The 15,812-nt window shown below is 49.0% G+C and overlaps 1 protein-coding gene across 3 annotated transcripts in view; it reads left to right on the forward strand.

Moving 5' to 3' along the window:
• Positions 1 to 15,812, forward strand: part of PPFIA1 (PTPRF interacting protein alpha 1) — a 77,385-nt gene that overhangs the window by 18,490 nt on the left and 43,083 nt on the right. For all 3 annotated transcript variants that reach the window (XM_032490081.1, XM_032490079.1, XM_032490080.1), the window contains exons 3-4: positions 15,158 to 15,259; positions 15,610 to 15,774. In XM_032490081.1, the coding sequence (XP_032345972.1) occupies positions 15,158 to 15,259; positions 15,610 to 15,774 (267 nt within the window). The remainder of the gene's footprint in view (positions 1 to 15,157; positions 15,260 to 15,609; positions 15,775 to 15,812) is intronic.

Consider the following 15,812-nt stretch of genomic DNA (forward strand, 5'->3'; position numbering starts at 1 on the left):
CCGGAAACCCCACCTGTCTTTCAAGGCCGAGGTCCGCCCTGTGAGGTCTTCTCTCATCACCTCAGATTCCTGCAGGGGCTCAGGGTCTGTCCCATTTCTAGGAGAAGACGGGTCTGATGCCTGGGGCTGGTTTTACTCTTTATTCCTTTTATCTTTTCTCCAGTTTTTAAAAATGCCATCGGCTTTAAGAAAAACACAGCTGGAGTATTAGGATCAAGTATATAAAAAGGTCATCCTTGAAGGTGCAAAAGAAATCGCAGAAAGATACCCTGGGGGAGCGTGGCCGACCTCTTTCCTCGGGACACGGTGGTGAAGTTGCTGGTTGACTGTTGCTAGCAGCCCCCTCTCCTCACTAACTGTGGAAGGCGTTTCTTCTCCGCCCGGTCTGTCCGCCCCTCCCCTCCACACCTGTTTCAGGTTTGGATCCTCTGCTTACTAACATTCCCATGTTTTGTCATCTACAGAAAGAGGTACTTTTATTTCCCAATATTCAGTGAGGACTGAAATGAAGCAGCCACCACAATACTCTGCCCAAAGTAGGACCCCTCGACACCGCCACCCCCGCACAGCTGGTTGGACCAGGTTTCGGTGCTCACCTGTTACCTTCCCCTGAAGGTAACACAACGGCAGTGCTGAGTTCTGCTTCCCGAGCCACTTATTAACCCAGCGACCTTTGCCCTTCGCTGACCGGCCTGGGCCCGTGCACTGGTCTGTAAGAGGAGGTGATCACGTGTGCCCCCCCCCCCGGGTGGCTAGGAATACGATGTGATAAGATATATGAGAGTATTTTGAAAACCATAAAGCACTAAGCAAATATAAAGCTGTGGTCATTAACATTTATATCTTGCCAGTATTTCGCATAGTGCCTCCGAAATTTTTGTTATTATTCAGTAAATTATTTGTCCAAATTAATGGGGCTGCTCATTCTTAAGCCAGTATTTCTACCTACTAAGCTTGACAGCCACAGAGAAAATCCCTAGTGAAGTACCTCCAGTCACAGTTTTGTGCCTGGGCCTTTGATTCCTTCTGAGGTATCTTCTTATTAGGTTAGAGGGTAAAACTGTTCATAACAGAGGCCTCTTGTCAGACTGGTTTTCAGGACATGAGCACACAGACCCATGGACGATTAAGATTCCAAAGTAGTGACAGTGGTGGCGGCATGTTCCTGGCTCAGGTCCATACATCCCGTTGCTTGACCATTCGTGCTGGCTGGATCTCTGTGGGGGCTCGGGGGCTGGGGGGGGGTCACCGTACGGGGCTGGCTCTCCCCACACAGTAGACTGGCGTCGGCGCAGCACGTGCAGAACCCGGGTTTGGCCCCATCTCCCTTGGAGGCCTGCGGAGCCTTCCCTGAGCCCAGTGAGCGAGGGCGTGGCGGCATCAGGGCAGTCGGGGTCCTCGGCTGGGATGTCTGCAGAAGGTGGTGTTCGGCCAGGGAGGAGGGTGCGGGGCCGAGGCATCGAGGGTGCGGTTCATGGGGGTGCTTCCCAAAGGCAGAGCCGGTCGTCCAGGACACTGCCACCTGTCGGGGGGATCGCGGTGGGTGGGTGGGCCTGGACCGGCCGGGGGCCCTGCTGGCAGCCTTGATGCTTCCTTCATTGACAGTAAACCCTTTATTTGCCTCGTTTCCGCGCGCCAGCTCTGTAGTTCCTGGTAGCAGTGTCGTTCTTGATATGAAAGCTGCATGACAGACAGAGGCCTCTGTCAGGTCAGTTGTCCTGATGACCTTCACCCGCAGCGACAGGCCTTAAACATGGCAGCACCTGTGCTGCTTTGACTGGCCAGCAGAACGTCCGGAGATGCTGCAAACGTGGCCGTAGATACTCTCAGAGTGCGCGCTCTTAAAGTCTCTATTGCCCCAGCGATGGAAGAGCCACGGAGGAAGCCCCGAATAGAGTCCTTCCAGTGATGGTTTCACACCTGGACCTTTGGCTCATTCCAAGATACCCGTCTTCCATCTGGCAGCTCCAAAACCGTGTTAGAGACGGAAAGGAAAGCGGCCTTCGGTTGTCCTTGGGCTTCTGTGCACTGAGGTTCGAGCTTGCAGCGCGGTCCCCCGAGTCTGTCAAGGTGCTGGCCTGGAGCCCCCGTCGTCTCTTGAGCTCTTTCCGAGTCGCGCAGCAGCCGGCGGCCGCAGTCACATGCAGGGTTGGGGCCACTGCGTGTCGGGGCTGCTCTGCAGTAGTGCCTGGTCTGTGGCAGGGCGGGTCCTGCATTAGGACCCTTTCTGTGCCACTGTGTTTGGTGACACCTGCGAGGGCCCTGGAAGGTGGGTCCAAACGCCCTTACACGTCTAGGATGTTCTAGTTCAGTAAAAGTCATGAAATAATTTCACAGGGCACTTAATCACCTATGAAAGAGTTGGTGGTGGCTTTTTTCCCCCCAAAACTGAGATGCTACTAAGAATGGGTGACAAGCCTAACATATTCCGAAATTGTAAGAAATCAGAGAAACCTCGAGCACACCGTGAGATTTTTGAGAATTGCTAACCCATAAACCACATGGCAGTTCCTGAGTGGTGCCGGGGAGACTAGTGTGCTGTCACTTCGCTAGAGGAGTGGGGACGCTAGCCAGGAGCGCTGGCGTCCCTCAGGCCAGCGTTGGCTCCCTTCTGAAGTTCGGGGGGCCTGAAACGCCGGCAGCCTCCCATCACTTCCGGATGTGCATTTGTCCCGTGTTTCGGTGGTGCCACCATTGCCAGGAGGCCTAGGCAGGACCACTGGTGGTCCTGGAGCGTGGCAGCGTCGGGGGGTGGGGCACAAAAGGTGAACTGTGGCAGTCACATGAGGAGCGGGAAACCCACCCTGGGGTCTCCGGGAGAGGTGTTAGTCCCTTTGACTGATGTAGGCGGGGCTCGTCAGATCAGACACAGTAGCCGAGCCCGCAGCCACAGTAAGTAGTTTTGTCTGTCAGGTTATTTCCATAAATGTGTAGGGCTGAGCCCGGGTCAGGGTGGCCTGTTTGATCTGCATTCCTGAAAGTACACGCTCAAGTGGCCGAAGACTTCCTGGCAGTTGTCTTAAGAGGAAAGTGGGGGAATTATCTGTTACTCCAAATTGCCTTATATTTGAGTATATATACTATATATGGAAAATTTAAACAATATAAATAATTTGGATGTCAACCTAAATAATCATAGGTTTATGATTATTTTTACTGTTACATAATCTGTCCTTTATTGACATGAGGAGGTTAGAGAAAGCAGAGATTCCAAATGAATCTGTGGTGACGTTTGAACAAAATTAATGCGCCCCCCCCCTTTTTTTCTGCAAATAATTTTTATGTTTAAAAAGTAGTAAGGCAGGCTAAGCCTGTGCAAAGCGGTCTTAATCATCACTGGAGGCATTTATGGTTGCTGGTGATCTTTATGTTTTTTGGCCAGGACATCAAAACCCTATAAATTTTAAAATGTGCAAAGAAATGACAAAAGCAGTGAAACAGTATTTATTTGGTACGTTGTGGTTCATAGCATTGGAAACGTTGGGAATTAGGTTACATGACCTTTGCCCCAGCAGGTCTGTTTTCAGGTGTGCACCTTAGAGCAATCCCATAGCTCTTTTTTTATAGTATTTTAAATCATAATTTGTGCACTTCTAAATTATATTCATTTAAAACTCAGCCTGAACACATGATTTTAAGAAATCAGTACAATACCCTAATTGTAATATAAATTTTAAAAATTAGTTTCTAGTGAAACATTTTGTCGTGTAACTGTTGGGGCATGACCGCGCTGGGAGGCCGAAGCCTGACTGTGCTTCTGCTAACGAGCACTTCGGTTTTAAGAGATGATTAGAAGCCACTCTAGAAAACCATGGATACGTGAAAACGTAGCGGGAGAGGGAAGCACAGACTTGTAATCTGTTGTGTTTAGTGAAATACAGTCCCACTTGTGCTTAATGAAGGGAAAGCAACAGCCGCTGGAACAAGGCTAACGCGCCGTCCCGTCCCGGGCCGTGGGGTGAGGGAGCCGGGAGGGCGGTGCCCTCCCCGCGGGAGAAGCGGCAGCCTTACTCCCTTGCAGGGCGCGAGGTCGGGGGCCGGGGCGTGTTCCCTCTTGCTCTCACCCAGGGCCGGGCACGTGCTCTGTCTCCAGCATGTGAAAAGGTTTTGGAGACTTTTATATGACTGGCAGCAGGGAATGGAGGATGGATCCAAGAAAGGAACATCGACACCAGAGCTTAATAACTCAGCCGGATGGCAGGACCACAGGGAGATAGAGGTTTGCACACGTTGCTGGCCCACGAGGAATAATTCAGCTGTATCTGTGAAGATTGCGGATATCATTGGACTCAGAAATTCTAAGATTGTCCTGCAGATATACTTGGCCCAGGTGCAGAATGATGACTGCAAGTTTGCTGGTAATAGCAGGAGACTGGAAGCACAAGCCAAAGTGCCCGTCAGCGGGTGAATGTGAGTAAATTGTGGCTTTTGTATTCACTGGTGTATGTGGTCACTGCAGCTGTAAAAAAGGAAGACCTGACAGAGAAACATCTTCAGCTGATATCCTCACTGAAGAGCAGCGAGGGGGAATGGATATATGTACTGGTTTATGCATGTAGACCCGTAAAAAACTCCAGATGGACGCGAAGCCTGTGACCCTGACTACCTGCTGTGTGGAAGAGCAGACAGGCTTGCAAGGGAGACTTAGGTGTACTCTGTTACTATTTCAGACAGATAAAAACATTCTTGAAGTTTTGTGTAAAAAAAAAAAAAAAAAAGCTCTGCCCTGAGCCCCGCCCACTGCTGCTGCCACGACTGTCCTTTGCGAGTTGGTTGCAGCCAGAACATCTCTGGAAACCCGGGTCTTCTGCTGTTCCTCACGGTGGTGTAGATTGTCAAGGTCAGACAGGCAGCTTTTGTCTCAGACTTTCAGGACAGTTTTTTTATGATTCAGTAATTTTTTGGCACATGCATAGATCTGTGAAATGAAGGATTTGAAAACGAAAACTATTTTATACTCCAGTAAGCATGAGCAGCACCAAAAGCCACATACTCGCCTTACTGGGACGTTTGAAACGTTAGACAAGAACACACTGGATGTTAATGTGCTTCATAGTGTGTTCTCATTTTATTGTTTTCTAGTGTTTAAACATTCAGAAGTACTCATTCGTATTTGAATGAAGGATTTCTGCCCTCGATTTTTTAATTTCTTTGGTTTGATTTTCCCCCAACCCCTATGCTCAGTTTTAAAATTTTAATTGGAATATTTTGCCTGTGAATATTTTACTAATATTATATACTTGCTTCTGAAAGAGATGAAATATGCATTCATGCTCATATTTCAGGTTGTTTTGAAATATCTATGTGCATTCATATTTCAAATTGTCTTGACTAATTGTAAGAAATTGTGTGTGTTTAAATACTGAAATACTAAAAATAACCAAAAGCATTTTGACTTGTTCTTTAGCAGAAAGACAGAAATATGTGAAGGAAAATTTATATTTATTGCCCATTAGGAAATCCCAGTTTTTGCCTAATAGAAAATGCATTCCAAAAAAGAGCGATGGCTAAGCTAGCTGGATATTTAAATTGGGATTTAGAAGCAGAAATGGACAATTCATTCATTTACATTGAAAAGAAATGTGTCTACTCCTAGGTGTGCCCAAAAAACAAAGCATAAATCCACATTAAAACTTGTGCAGGAATGTTCATAGCAGCACTATTCTTAGATAGTTAGAAAGTAGAGGCAGCCCAGGTGTCCATCAGCAGATGAATAGATGAACAAAATGTGGTGGATCCGTATGATGGAATATTATTCAGCCATGAAGATGAGCGAAGGAGCACTGACGTGTACTACAGCATGGATGAACCTTGAGAACATTGTGCTCAGTGAAGAAAGCCAGACACACAAGGATGAATATTGTACACGTCCATATTATGAAATGTCCAGAACAGGCAAGTCCGTAGAGGCAGAAAGCAGACTGGTGGCTGCCAGGGGCTGGAGGGAGGGTTCCTTTTGGGGCATGACCAGAGTGTTCTGGAATTAGATAATGATAATGGTAGCACAACATTGTGAATATACTGAAAACCACTGAATTGTACACTTTAAAATGGTTAAGATGGCAAATTTTATGTCAGTGACTTTCATCTCGATAAAATTTTTTTAAGTAAAAGTTGTGTGGTCACATTTGTTTCTGAATTTGAATAATGTGAATTTAAAAGTGTTATAAAATAGCCACATCAGTATTCAATAACTGTGAGGTAATACAATTCTCTGTAAAGTTTTTTAAAAAGTTAAATTGTCAAAAATGATCAAATTTGAGAATGGGAGGCCAGGTGAAGTGTCGGTTGAGTCTGTTTTGGACGCCGGTGGTGCCACTGCGGCAGGTGCACGGGCACAGAGTCCACAGGCAGATTGCCAGGTCCGGCCCCAGATGGTGCTGGTTAGGAGTGACACCCAGAATGCACCCTCCTTAGTTGCTCAAAGTCAGAAACGAGGCTCAGCACATTTGTTTGATGGACTGTTTTTTAGAGCAGTTTCAAGGTTCACGACAAAGTTGAGGGGAAGACAGAGAGATTTCCCATGTACCTTCCCCTCCCACACCCCTAGCAGAGCCTCCCCACTCTCCGCACCCCCCTGGAGCCCTACGTGTGTTACAGTCCCTGACCTGACGCTGATGCCACCTCGTCACCCAGACCCTCTGTGGACATGGAGTCCACGTAGTGCTGTACCTTCCATGGGTTCAGACAGCTGTAAGCACTTCTGTCCACCAGTGTAGTGCAGAGTAGCATCCTTGCCCTGAAAGTCCCCTGTGCTCTGCTCCTCATCCCCCTTCTCCTTCAGCCCAGGCTACCTTGACCTTTTCACTGTCTCCATAGTGAAAGACGTTGCTTTTTCCAGAACGTCGTGTGGTTGAAATCAGACAGTATGTGACCTTTTCACACTGGCTTCTTTGACTTAGTCGCACGCATTCCATTTACCTACTGGATGACATCTTGGTGGCTTCCCAGTTTTGGTGATCATGGATCAATCTTTTTTTTTTTAATTTAATTTTTAAAAAAATTTTTACTGAAGTGTAGCTGATTTACAGTATAGTTTCAGGTGCACAGCAAAGTGATTCAGTTATACATATGCATACATACGTATTTTTTCCTTTCAGATTCTTTTCCATTGTATGTTATAACAAGAAACTGAATGTCGTTCCATGTGCTGTACAGTAGGACCTATGGATCAATCTTCTATAAACATCTGGCACAGTGTATTTTTAACCTGGTTCATCCACAAATTTAAAAAACACTAAGGTGGATTTTTCTCCTCCAAATAAAAATCACATTCAGTTTTTGGCAGAAAAAGTCCAAGCTGCCATTGGTGGTGTTTAGCAAAGACCAGTTCCGGGAGACAGATGAGACCTGGAGGCTGGATGCTGCTGACCGTGGGCCCAGGCAGAGGGGCAGCAACAGGGGAGCAGGGGCGCCTGGGGGCCTGGCTGGTATGAGAGCAGGGAGAGGTCAGCTGGACACCAGGAAGGCATCCCCACCCAGGAAGTGAGTGGCCGTACAGTCACTTCACCTTGTGTGCAAGAATCTGCTGCTATGAACTGACTTACCTGAAGGTGTTTAAGTGACCTCGTTTTAACAACGTGGCAGAAACCAGCCAGTGAGTGAAATGAAAGCCATCTCAGCCGCTGGCCTCCGCAGGGCCGCGCCCTTCCAGGGGCACCATGGGGGAAGCTGGGGGCCAGGTGGGGCCGGTGGGCCTCCAGTAGATCGGCCCGTTCCGGGCTCCCTGTTTGATGGCCTGGGTTGTGGGCTGTGGTTGAGCATAGGGTCTCCGCCCACATTTCGTCCATAGGTGACTGAGACGGAAACTTCCAGTGACTCGTCCAAGGTCATCAGGGTCGTTTGTTTCCCAGCATGATCATGAAGTGCCGGGGGAGGCTTTACATGTACGTGTTCCATGTTCCACCGCAGGAATGTTGATTCAGGAGGGTGCAGCCTGGGAGTCTGCATTTTTCATCAGCTGCCTGGGTGGTTTTAGGTGCAGCTAGTGTGCACAGCGTAGGCCCCATGCCTCCTTGTTTTGTCCCGCAGATACAGCCCCAAGGCCATGGACTGAGGGTGGGGTGGGAGGAGCTGGTCAGGGAAGACTGGCCGATTTGCAGATTTGAGGCAGAGGGGACAGCTGGGATGGGAGTTCAAGGGACAGTAGATGAGTCGGGACTGATGTTGTGGGGGCAGGCAGTGATGAGGGGGGAGGCTGGGGACGGGCCACGTCGGAGCTCAAAGGCGAAGGAGGCTGCAGTAGGACAGTCTGGAGGGGTGTGGGCGTGAGGTCAGATTAGCAGTCCCCGACAGTTGGTTAATGTGGAGGAAGAGGGAAGGCCACGTGGTGTCCTCTACTGAGTGACGGCCTGGGAGGAGGGGTGGTTGGGCCTGGGAGGAAGATGATAAACTCAATTTGGGGAGAGTAGTTTGAGTTCCCGGAAGACAGCCAAGTGGACATGCAGAGTGGGCAGTCGGATGGTCACCCAGCGTGGGGGGTGGGAGCCAGGGACACAGGTCAGACAGGCACGGCGTGTGGGGTGGACAGGAGACCTGGATGGAGCAGCAGCAGTTATGAGATGAGCAGAGAGCAAGGGACCGGGGTGGGCAGGAGGGGTCAGACACTCCCCGATGGGCGGGCTGGGTGAGCTCTGAAACTGGCCTGGGTTTAGCAGAGACGAGGACAGTGCTGGTGTGTCTGACATAGCTGTCTGCGAGGTGCCAGGGCCTGAGGCCCGATCGCGGTGGTTGGTGGGAGGGCCAGAAAAAGAATTAGAGATAGAGGTACAGTGACTTTGGGGAAAGCGTTTCTGAACAAGTTATGTCCACATGGACAGTCTCTGTTCTGTGAGTGTTGTATAGTTTTAACATCGTTTAGAAAGAGAAAAAAGAAGTGAGGATTGGTCTTTTTTTTTTTTTTAATACAAAGAGAGTACATTCTTAAAAACTGAAACTGAAAAGGAATATAAATTTAAAAGATTCATTTCTGGCCTGATTTCCCAACCACAGTGGATAAGCTTCATTAGCAGTTTGGCAGGTATCTGTCTATATTTTATCTCATATACATATAAAAATATACACAAGTTTGTGTTTGCTTTTAACTACAGTGAGATCACATTGAAATACTGTTCTGTACCATACTTTTTTAGATTCAGATTATATAATCTCAAATACTTAATTGCCAAATGCTAAGTATGAGCATAAATTTTATTAGTATCTATTCTTAGAAACAAAAGAAATCAGATAAATGGGAACTTTTTAACCACTTGTGCGTTTCTCTCTGTTGCTTGCAAATAATCAGTGATTGAAAATCCAACGCTGTTGCATTTATGGTGGCTTTAAATAGGTCTAGTGGGCTCATGGGTCAGTTTTTTTGGGGGGGTAGGTAATTAGGTTTATTTATTTATTATTGTTATTTTTAATTTAACTGGTGTACTGGGAATCAAACCCAGGACCTCATGCATGCTAGGCATGCGCTCTGCCACTGAGCTACACCCTCCCCTGCTCATGGGTCAGATACTGCAAAGGTATAAGGTTTGTTTTTTTCCTAATTGTCTGTAGTCCTTCTCCCATCATTAGGTTACAATATGGATAGATAGTTACGCATACCCTTTCTAAGCATACTTTTAATCAAGACGCTGGAGTTTCAAATGTATGATTTGCTGATTCATTTAATATATAAACTTCCAGTTTTCTTTTCATTCAAAATTTGACATGCTTTTAAAACCTAAGACCGAGGCACATAGCTTCTACTGTCAGAATATAATCTAAGTTGGTTGTGCAAGTCAGTTTTTCTTTCAGGTGTTCATTGCGGTTTGCCGAAAACCAGACCTGTCTCCATCCTGTATTACGCCCTATGTCCTACCCTAAGAGCACATGGACTTTTTGCCTCCAGTGAAGCTTTGTTCTTGTTTCAGCAGAAGGTTAGCGAAAATAGTGAAGAGTAATTAAAAATAAAACAGAGCTATTGATGGAGAGTAGAGAGAATTGAGGGCACAGAAGAACTGTGGCCCAGGATGAGCAGGTAAAGAGCACAGGAGCAGCAGGAGGCGGGACGGGAGAGGCCCCGCGGCTTCCCACCCTGCTCTTGCCCTCCATTGGGGCTGGGGAGAGGCAGTGGTCATCGCTTTGGGAACCAGTGTTCTGTCTGACCCGGAGGACTTGAAGCTGGCTTGATTGTGGGCTCTGATCAGTAATGTCTGGTTCGTTAGTCTGAGCCTGTTACCCAGATCTGATGCTTTTGTCCAGAAATAAGTGTTCGCATTTTCAAGCGTTATGTGAAACCAAGTTCTGGAACTGATCTTCCCTTGTCTCAATCCTAGAAAATGTCAAACAGAAATGCAAATCTGTACTGTGCAGACTTACTCTTTAAAATGAAAATATTTCAGTAATTGTTGTATCTTTTCAGTTTCAAAAAGTAACTCAAACTTTAATTGCGGTGAATAGAATGTCACTTTAATGTATTTGGCTTACAGTATTTTTTAAACAAGCATTTTTTTCTCTTTAGAAAAAGAGATGCTGACAATGAGATTCCTGTCATAGTGATAGAGTAGGTCATGTATTGCACATATTTGGGGTTGGTTCAGATAGGCCAGTTTTTCCTGCAGTATTAGTACAAACAGTGCACATATGAACATGCTTTCGGAATCTTAAACTTTGGAATTTCCTGTCTAATGTTTATCTAAACTCCTAAGTTTAAATTTGCTTTGATACTTTTTCAGTTGAATTCTTTTGAGCAAAGAGAAAAGTTTTTCTTTAAGGAGTAAAAATAATTGTGAAGTTCTGTAAATTTGTTTTCTGCCATCATCAAAGCAGTATATCATAGAATGGTTTTGGCTACTAAATTTATTATAAGAAACACTTACATGTAGCCAAATGATGGGAATTAAATATTCTGTTAATAGATGGATGAAGACAGTTTGGAGCTATTTAGGAAAAACTTAAGGGAACTTTGTATGGAAAAGACATAATAAGCTTGTGTCTGGTGATGAGGGAGTTACAGAGAGTGAGGGAATGTGGGGAAAGGCTCGTTTGCGTGCACGTGGGGCAGAGGGGCAGTCCTTCTGTTCCCAAGACAGGTGAGTCTGTGTGATCGCTAGTTCCTTGGAGCCAGTGCCCATCGGGGTTTCCCAGCTCCCCACCCCACCCCAGCGAGCTTCCTCGTCCGCTTTGTTGTGCTTTGACGGTATTTCATGTCAGGCAGTGAAATCTGTTCATAATAGACAATAAGACTTGAAAAAGTGGAGCGCCAATACTCAACCCTCCTGGGGCCTGCCGGTGGCCACCCTGCCACCTGGGGTGGTCCTTCGCTCTCCTTGCGGCTTCCCTGCGTTCTTTACCACTGAACCTCCGTGCTCCATCGTCACCCCAGCCTTGCAGGCCCTCAGCTCCCTCGCCCCTCACTTCGCCGTGCTTACCTGGCAGAGGCCTGCCCCAGCAAGTCCGTTCCCTGCCCCCACATCACCGGTGGCCCGACATGGGCAAGCGCCCCACGTCCTGTTACTGGCACGCTACCCCCCATTGGATGGCTGTTCTGTTCCTCCTCCTGCCCTCCCCGAGCACCTTGCCCACCCTTAGGCTCAGCACGCAGGTCTCTGTCCCTCAGAGAAAGGGGAAGAGATGCAAAGAGGACGTCTGCATTCCCGCCACACACCCACCCTGTGTCTGGCTCTGAGTCGGCATGTTCAGCTGCCTCTCCTTTTGCTGTGGGTGAGCTGTGTGCTCCCAGGAGAGGCCACCCTCCACGCTTACCACGTGGCCCAGTCTGCTCCCAGCTCCTCACAGTGGTTGCTGTGTCAGCTCCCTCCTTTCCCTGGGCTCAGCTGCAGAGGGTCTGTCTTGACCCCGTATCTTCTTTCACCCCTGCCCTGTTTCCGCTGAGCCACCTACAGTGAGTGACTGACTCCACCTGCCACCTCCGTCCTTCCTCCTGGGAGACTTGATGCTCCCCTCCCCAGGTTTCCTCTGCCGCCTGCCCGCGCCGGCACCCCTCCTTTCCCAGCCTCCCCTCCTGGCCACGCGCAGCCCCCGCCGGCATCCCCGAGAACGCCAGGCGGGGGCTGCCGCTCTGTGCCTGACGTTGTCGCCCCAGTGCCTTCGGGCAGCTCCGGTGAGGCTCGTCCGGGCCCGGCTCTTCACCTCCCTCACCAGCGCGCTCTTCCCGCAGACATTCCCGTCCCAGAACACGGTGGCTCTCTGCTTCGCCTGCTCCGGCTGGAATCCTGGGAGTCATCCTGGGCCCTTCTCTTTCTGATCTCTCGGCTCTGACCGCAAACCCTGTGGGCGCCCCCAGCAGACACGCCCAGACCCACCTCCCTGCGGCGTCCTCCCTCACCCTCGCAGGCTCTTCCGAACAAACGTCCAGACGGCCCGTGTCTGCGGCGGCAGGCACAGCAGGCGGCAGGCACAGCAGGCGGCACGTGGGGATGTCGGAGACTCGTGTTGCGTCTCGAGGATTCTTTCATGTCCTCCTTGGTCTCAGCTCAGGCCCTCCGCTCCTAGGGGTTACTGCTGTGGACTCAGCTGCCTTCTCGCCCTTCATCTCCTCCTCCAGCCCAGCTTCCGCTCTGCTCTCAGGGCCTCCGTTTATCCAGAAAACCCATTTTGAGCACAGCCTTTGGGCCAGGCCCTGCCTGGGACTTTGAACAGTTTTGCCCACTCTCTGTCCAGGGCCCTCAAAGTCTGTAGACAGACAGCTCCCAGAGCCTGCAGGATGAAGCCCAGACTCCGTGCTGGGCACACAGGACCATTGCAGTCCAGCCTCTGCCTGCTTCCCTCCTCACCTCACCCCTCCTGCGTGCCACCCGCGGATGCCCGGCCCCAGGGCAGTGCCTGTGCTTTGTGGAGGGGCTCTCACCCACTGGAGAGCCGGTTCCTGTTGGCGGTTCAGTCCAGGCGCCGTCCCTTCAGCAGACTTACATCCAAGCACGCCCGCCTCTCATCATAGGTGACTTCTGCCTGTTCCCACGGCAGCCTGGGCCCCTCTCACCCAGAGCACCGAGCTCACTGGGGTCGTTGCTCACTTGCCCATCTGTTCTGTGGGGGCCCCTGCGGGGCAGCCAGCTTGCCTTTCTGGTGTTCACCCAGACCAGACGTGCAGCCGTTTCTTGGGTGAGTTGTGACTTCCATTTAGGACAGCAGCATCAGCTCATGGCTCATGGTTTGACACGTCTCTTCTCCAAAATTAAATTTAAACAGAGAAACGAACTGAAAAATATAGCCAGGCCCCCAAAGAGAAGAATACCCTTTAGCACAGACCCAGGCTGCCGCGTGGGGAGCATGGGTTGGCTAGGTTCCTTGGCCTGCTGAGCCCTGAACTCCAAGCAGGCAGCGGTGGTAGGAAGCTCGGCTCCCACGGGTCATGGTAATAGGAACTGAAGTGTTCAGTGGAATTGGAACTAGGTTCAGACTCTGTGAAGTGGGGTTGGATGAAGTTTCCCCCGCTAAGGCCCCTGTACCTCGGTTCTTTGTAGGAAGCTATGGGCCCAGGGAGGGTAGAGAGCAGTACCCTGGATGCACAGAACTGCCTGTTGGTCGGTTCTCCAGCACCATCTGCACTGTCTCCACTGGGGCAGGCAGCAGGGCCCTGAGTCACCATGGAAACGTAGTTCTGGCCCGAGGCCTTGGACACCAGGCAGGGAGGCGGGCACCAGAAACATCACATCCTCCTCAAGGTGAGCTGGATCCCAGGTCCCATGACACTAGGACGTCTCGTCCTGGGACCTCTTCCCAGAGCCAGCTCCTTACGAATCCATACGCTCACTCCTTGTGAAATTTGTGGATGGTCTGGCAGAACTGTCAGCATAAGTATGTTTAAGATGCTTAAAAAGATAAATTAACATCCATGAAAAGCAACTAGAAATTGGAAAACAAAAACAGACAAAAATGAAACAAGAGCATGAGGGCAAGGCCAAAAAGCAGTTTGAAATCTAGTAAATGAAAAAGACGTTAGAATGATAAACTTTGGGTTGGACATAATCAAAGACAGATTTAGTGAATTGGCATTTTCTTCACGACATTGACCCAGATTGCAGCACAAGGAGGACATTGTGACAAATGAAAATCCAGGGCCCTGGGTGCAGGCGAGCCGGGGGCCAGCTCTGTCCCTCAGCCTCGGCTAGTTTGAGACGGGCTTTCTCTCACCTGCGACAGGAGGCATGTTTTCTGATGCAGGATCTCGGTGATTAGATGAGAACTCTCATTAACATTGGGTATTAGATGGTGTGACAGTCAACTGAAGTCAGTTGTCAGAGGAGCTGTAAGTCAGGGTATTCGGTATCATTCATATTGGCACATCCAAAAGAAATCTTTGAAACTCAGGAAGGAAAAGGAACTTCCTGGGAGAACATGGAGAGGAGACGTAGTCTGTTTGGCTGCCCCTCCCTCCCTGCTTCTCAGCCACAAACCCTGTCGCTGAATGCTGCCGGCCAGCTCTCTGAAGATGTATCGACACTGGACACAATCTTTGATGGGTTCAAAGACACATTTGGAATATTTCTATCCAGAGTTACTGGAATTTCTTTGTGTTTGCAGGTCTACGCCGAAGCACTGAAGAGTTGTTCACTTTCTTTAGCTAATCTGTGCGCTCAGGAGCAGCCTTGTCTCCAAAGAGCCTTGTGTGTGTGCGTGAGCGCGCACGCGTGTCTGTAAATTGTAAAATATATGTAACATAAATTGACCACATTAACCAGTTTATTGAACGGCTGGGTGACTTCAGTGAAGCCAGGCTGACAGACTGGTCTCAGGGCACCATCAGCCTTTCTCCTGGGGACACTCCAAAGCCTGGTGGCCTTATAGGCCTTTTTCTTTATTCTTCCAGTGGTTCTGGATCACACTTCTGTGAGTCATTTAAAGGTGTCTTTATCCACTTTGGTCTTAGGATTTATGTTCAGGAAAATATCTTGGGCGTCCCTGGATCTTGAGAGGGCAGGCTTGGGTTCCCTGCCCTCCCTCACCATGTGCGTGCCAGGGCCGGGTGCAGGGGAGACGGCGGGTCTGCACTACGGAAGTCTGTGTGGTCTTGGGCCGGTCCTCTTTCTCTGGAGGATCAGGGAGTTCCTGTGTATCCGCTGGTGGGAGTTGCCTTTGTGTGAGGACTGGAGAGGCTTGACAGGAGCCAGTCTTTAAAGGATCTCTATTTTATCTTATTTTATTTTATTGTTTTACTGTTTTCTAGGAGTTTGCAGCACTTACTAAAGAACTCAATGTATGCAGGGAACAGCTCCTTGAAAGAGAAGAAGAAATTGCTGAACTGAAAGCGGAAAGGAACAACACCAGGGTCAGGATGCAGACTCTCGCTGTTGTAACATTTGCCTCCGGGTCACCGTTGAGATCGGCTTTGCTGTCTTTAAACTCACAAGATGATCCATTCTGTTTGGTTTTAAACGCATTTTTGACATTTTCCCTCTGAACTGAATGATTATCAGTTCAGTGTTCTCATACCTTGCTTGCAAATTTATGAAAATTAATGATATTTTAATACATTTGGGGGGACCTTCTCTAACTTTAGGCTGATTTGAAGGGATTCAGGCTTGTCTTAGCCTGAGATTAAAAGGCATATGTGCCCAGATTCAAGTAGGAAATTGAAAATGCTCTTTAAAACCTGTGTTCATTGTCCTTTTCTTCCAGCTGCTGTTAGAACATTTGGAATGCCTAGTCTCCAGGCACGAGAGGTCGCTCAGGATGACAGTGGTGAAGAGGCAGGCGCAGTCCCCAGCGGGCGTGTCTAGCGAGGTTGAAGTACTCAAAGCACTAAAATCTTTATTTGAACACCACAAAGCTCTGGATGAAAAGGTACCTTCAGCCACGGGGCAGTTCTTAATTTGTGTACA

Source organism: Camelus ferus, chromosome 10, assembly GCF_009834535.1.
Source record: "Camelus ferus isolate YT-003-E chromosome 10, BCGSAC_Cfer_1.0, whole genome shotgun sequence".
Taxonomy (NCBI): domain Eukaryota; kingdom Metazoa; phylum Chordata; class Mammalia; order Artiodactyla; family Camelidae; genus Camelus; species Camelus ferus.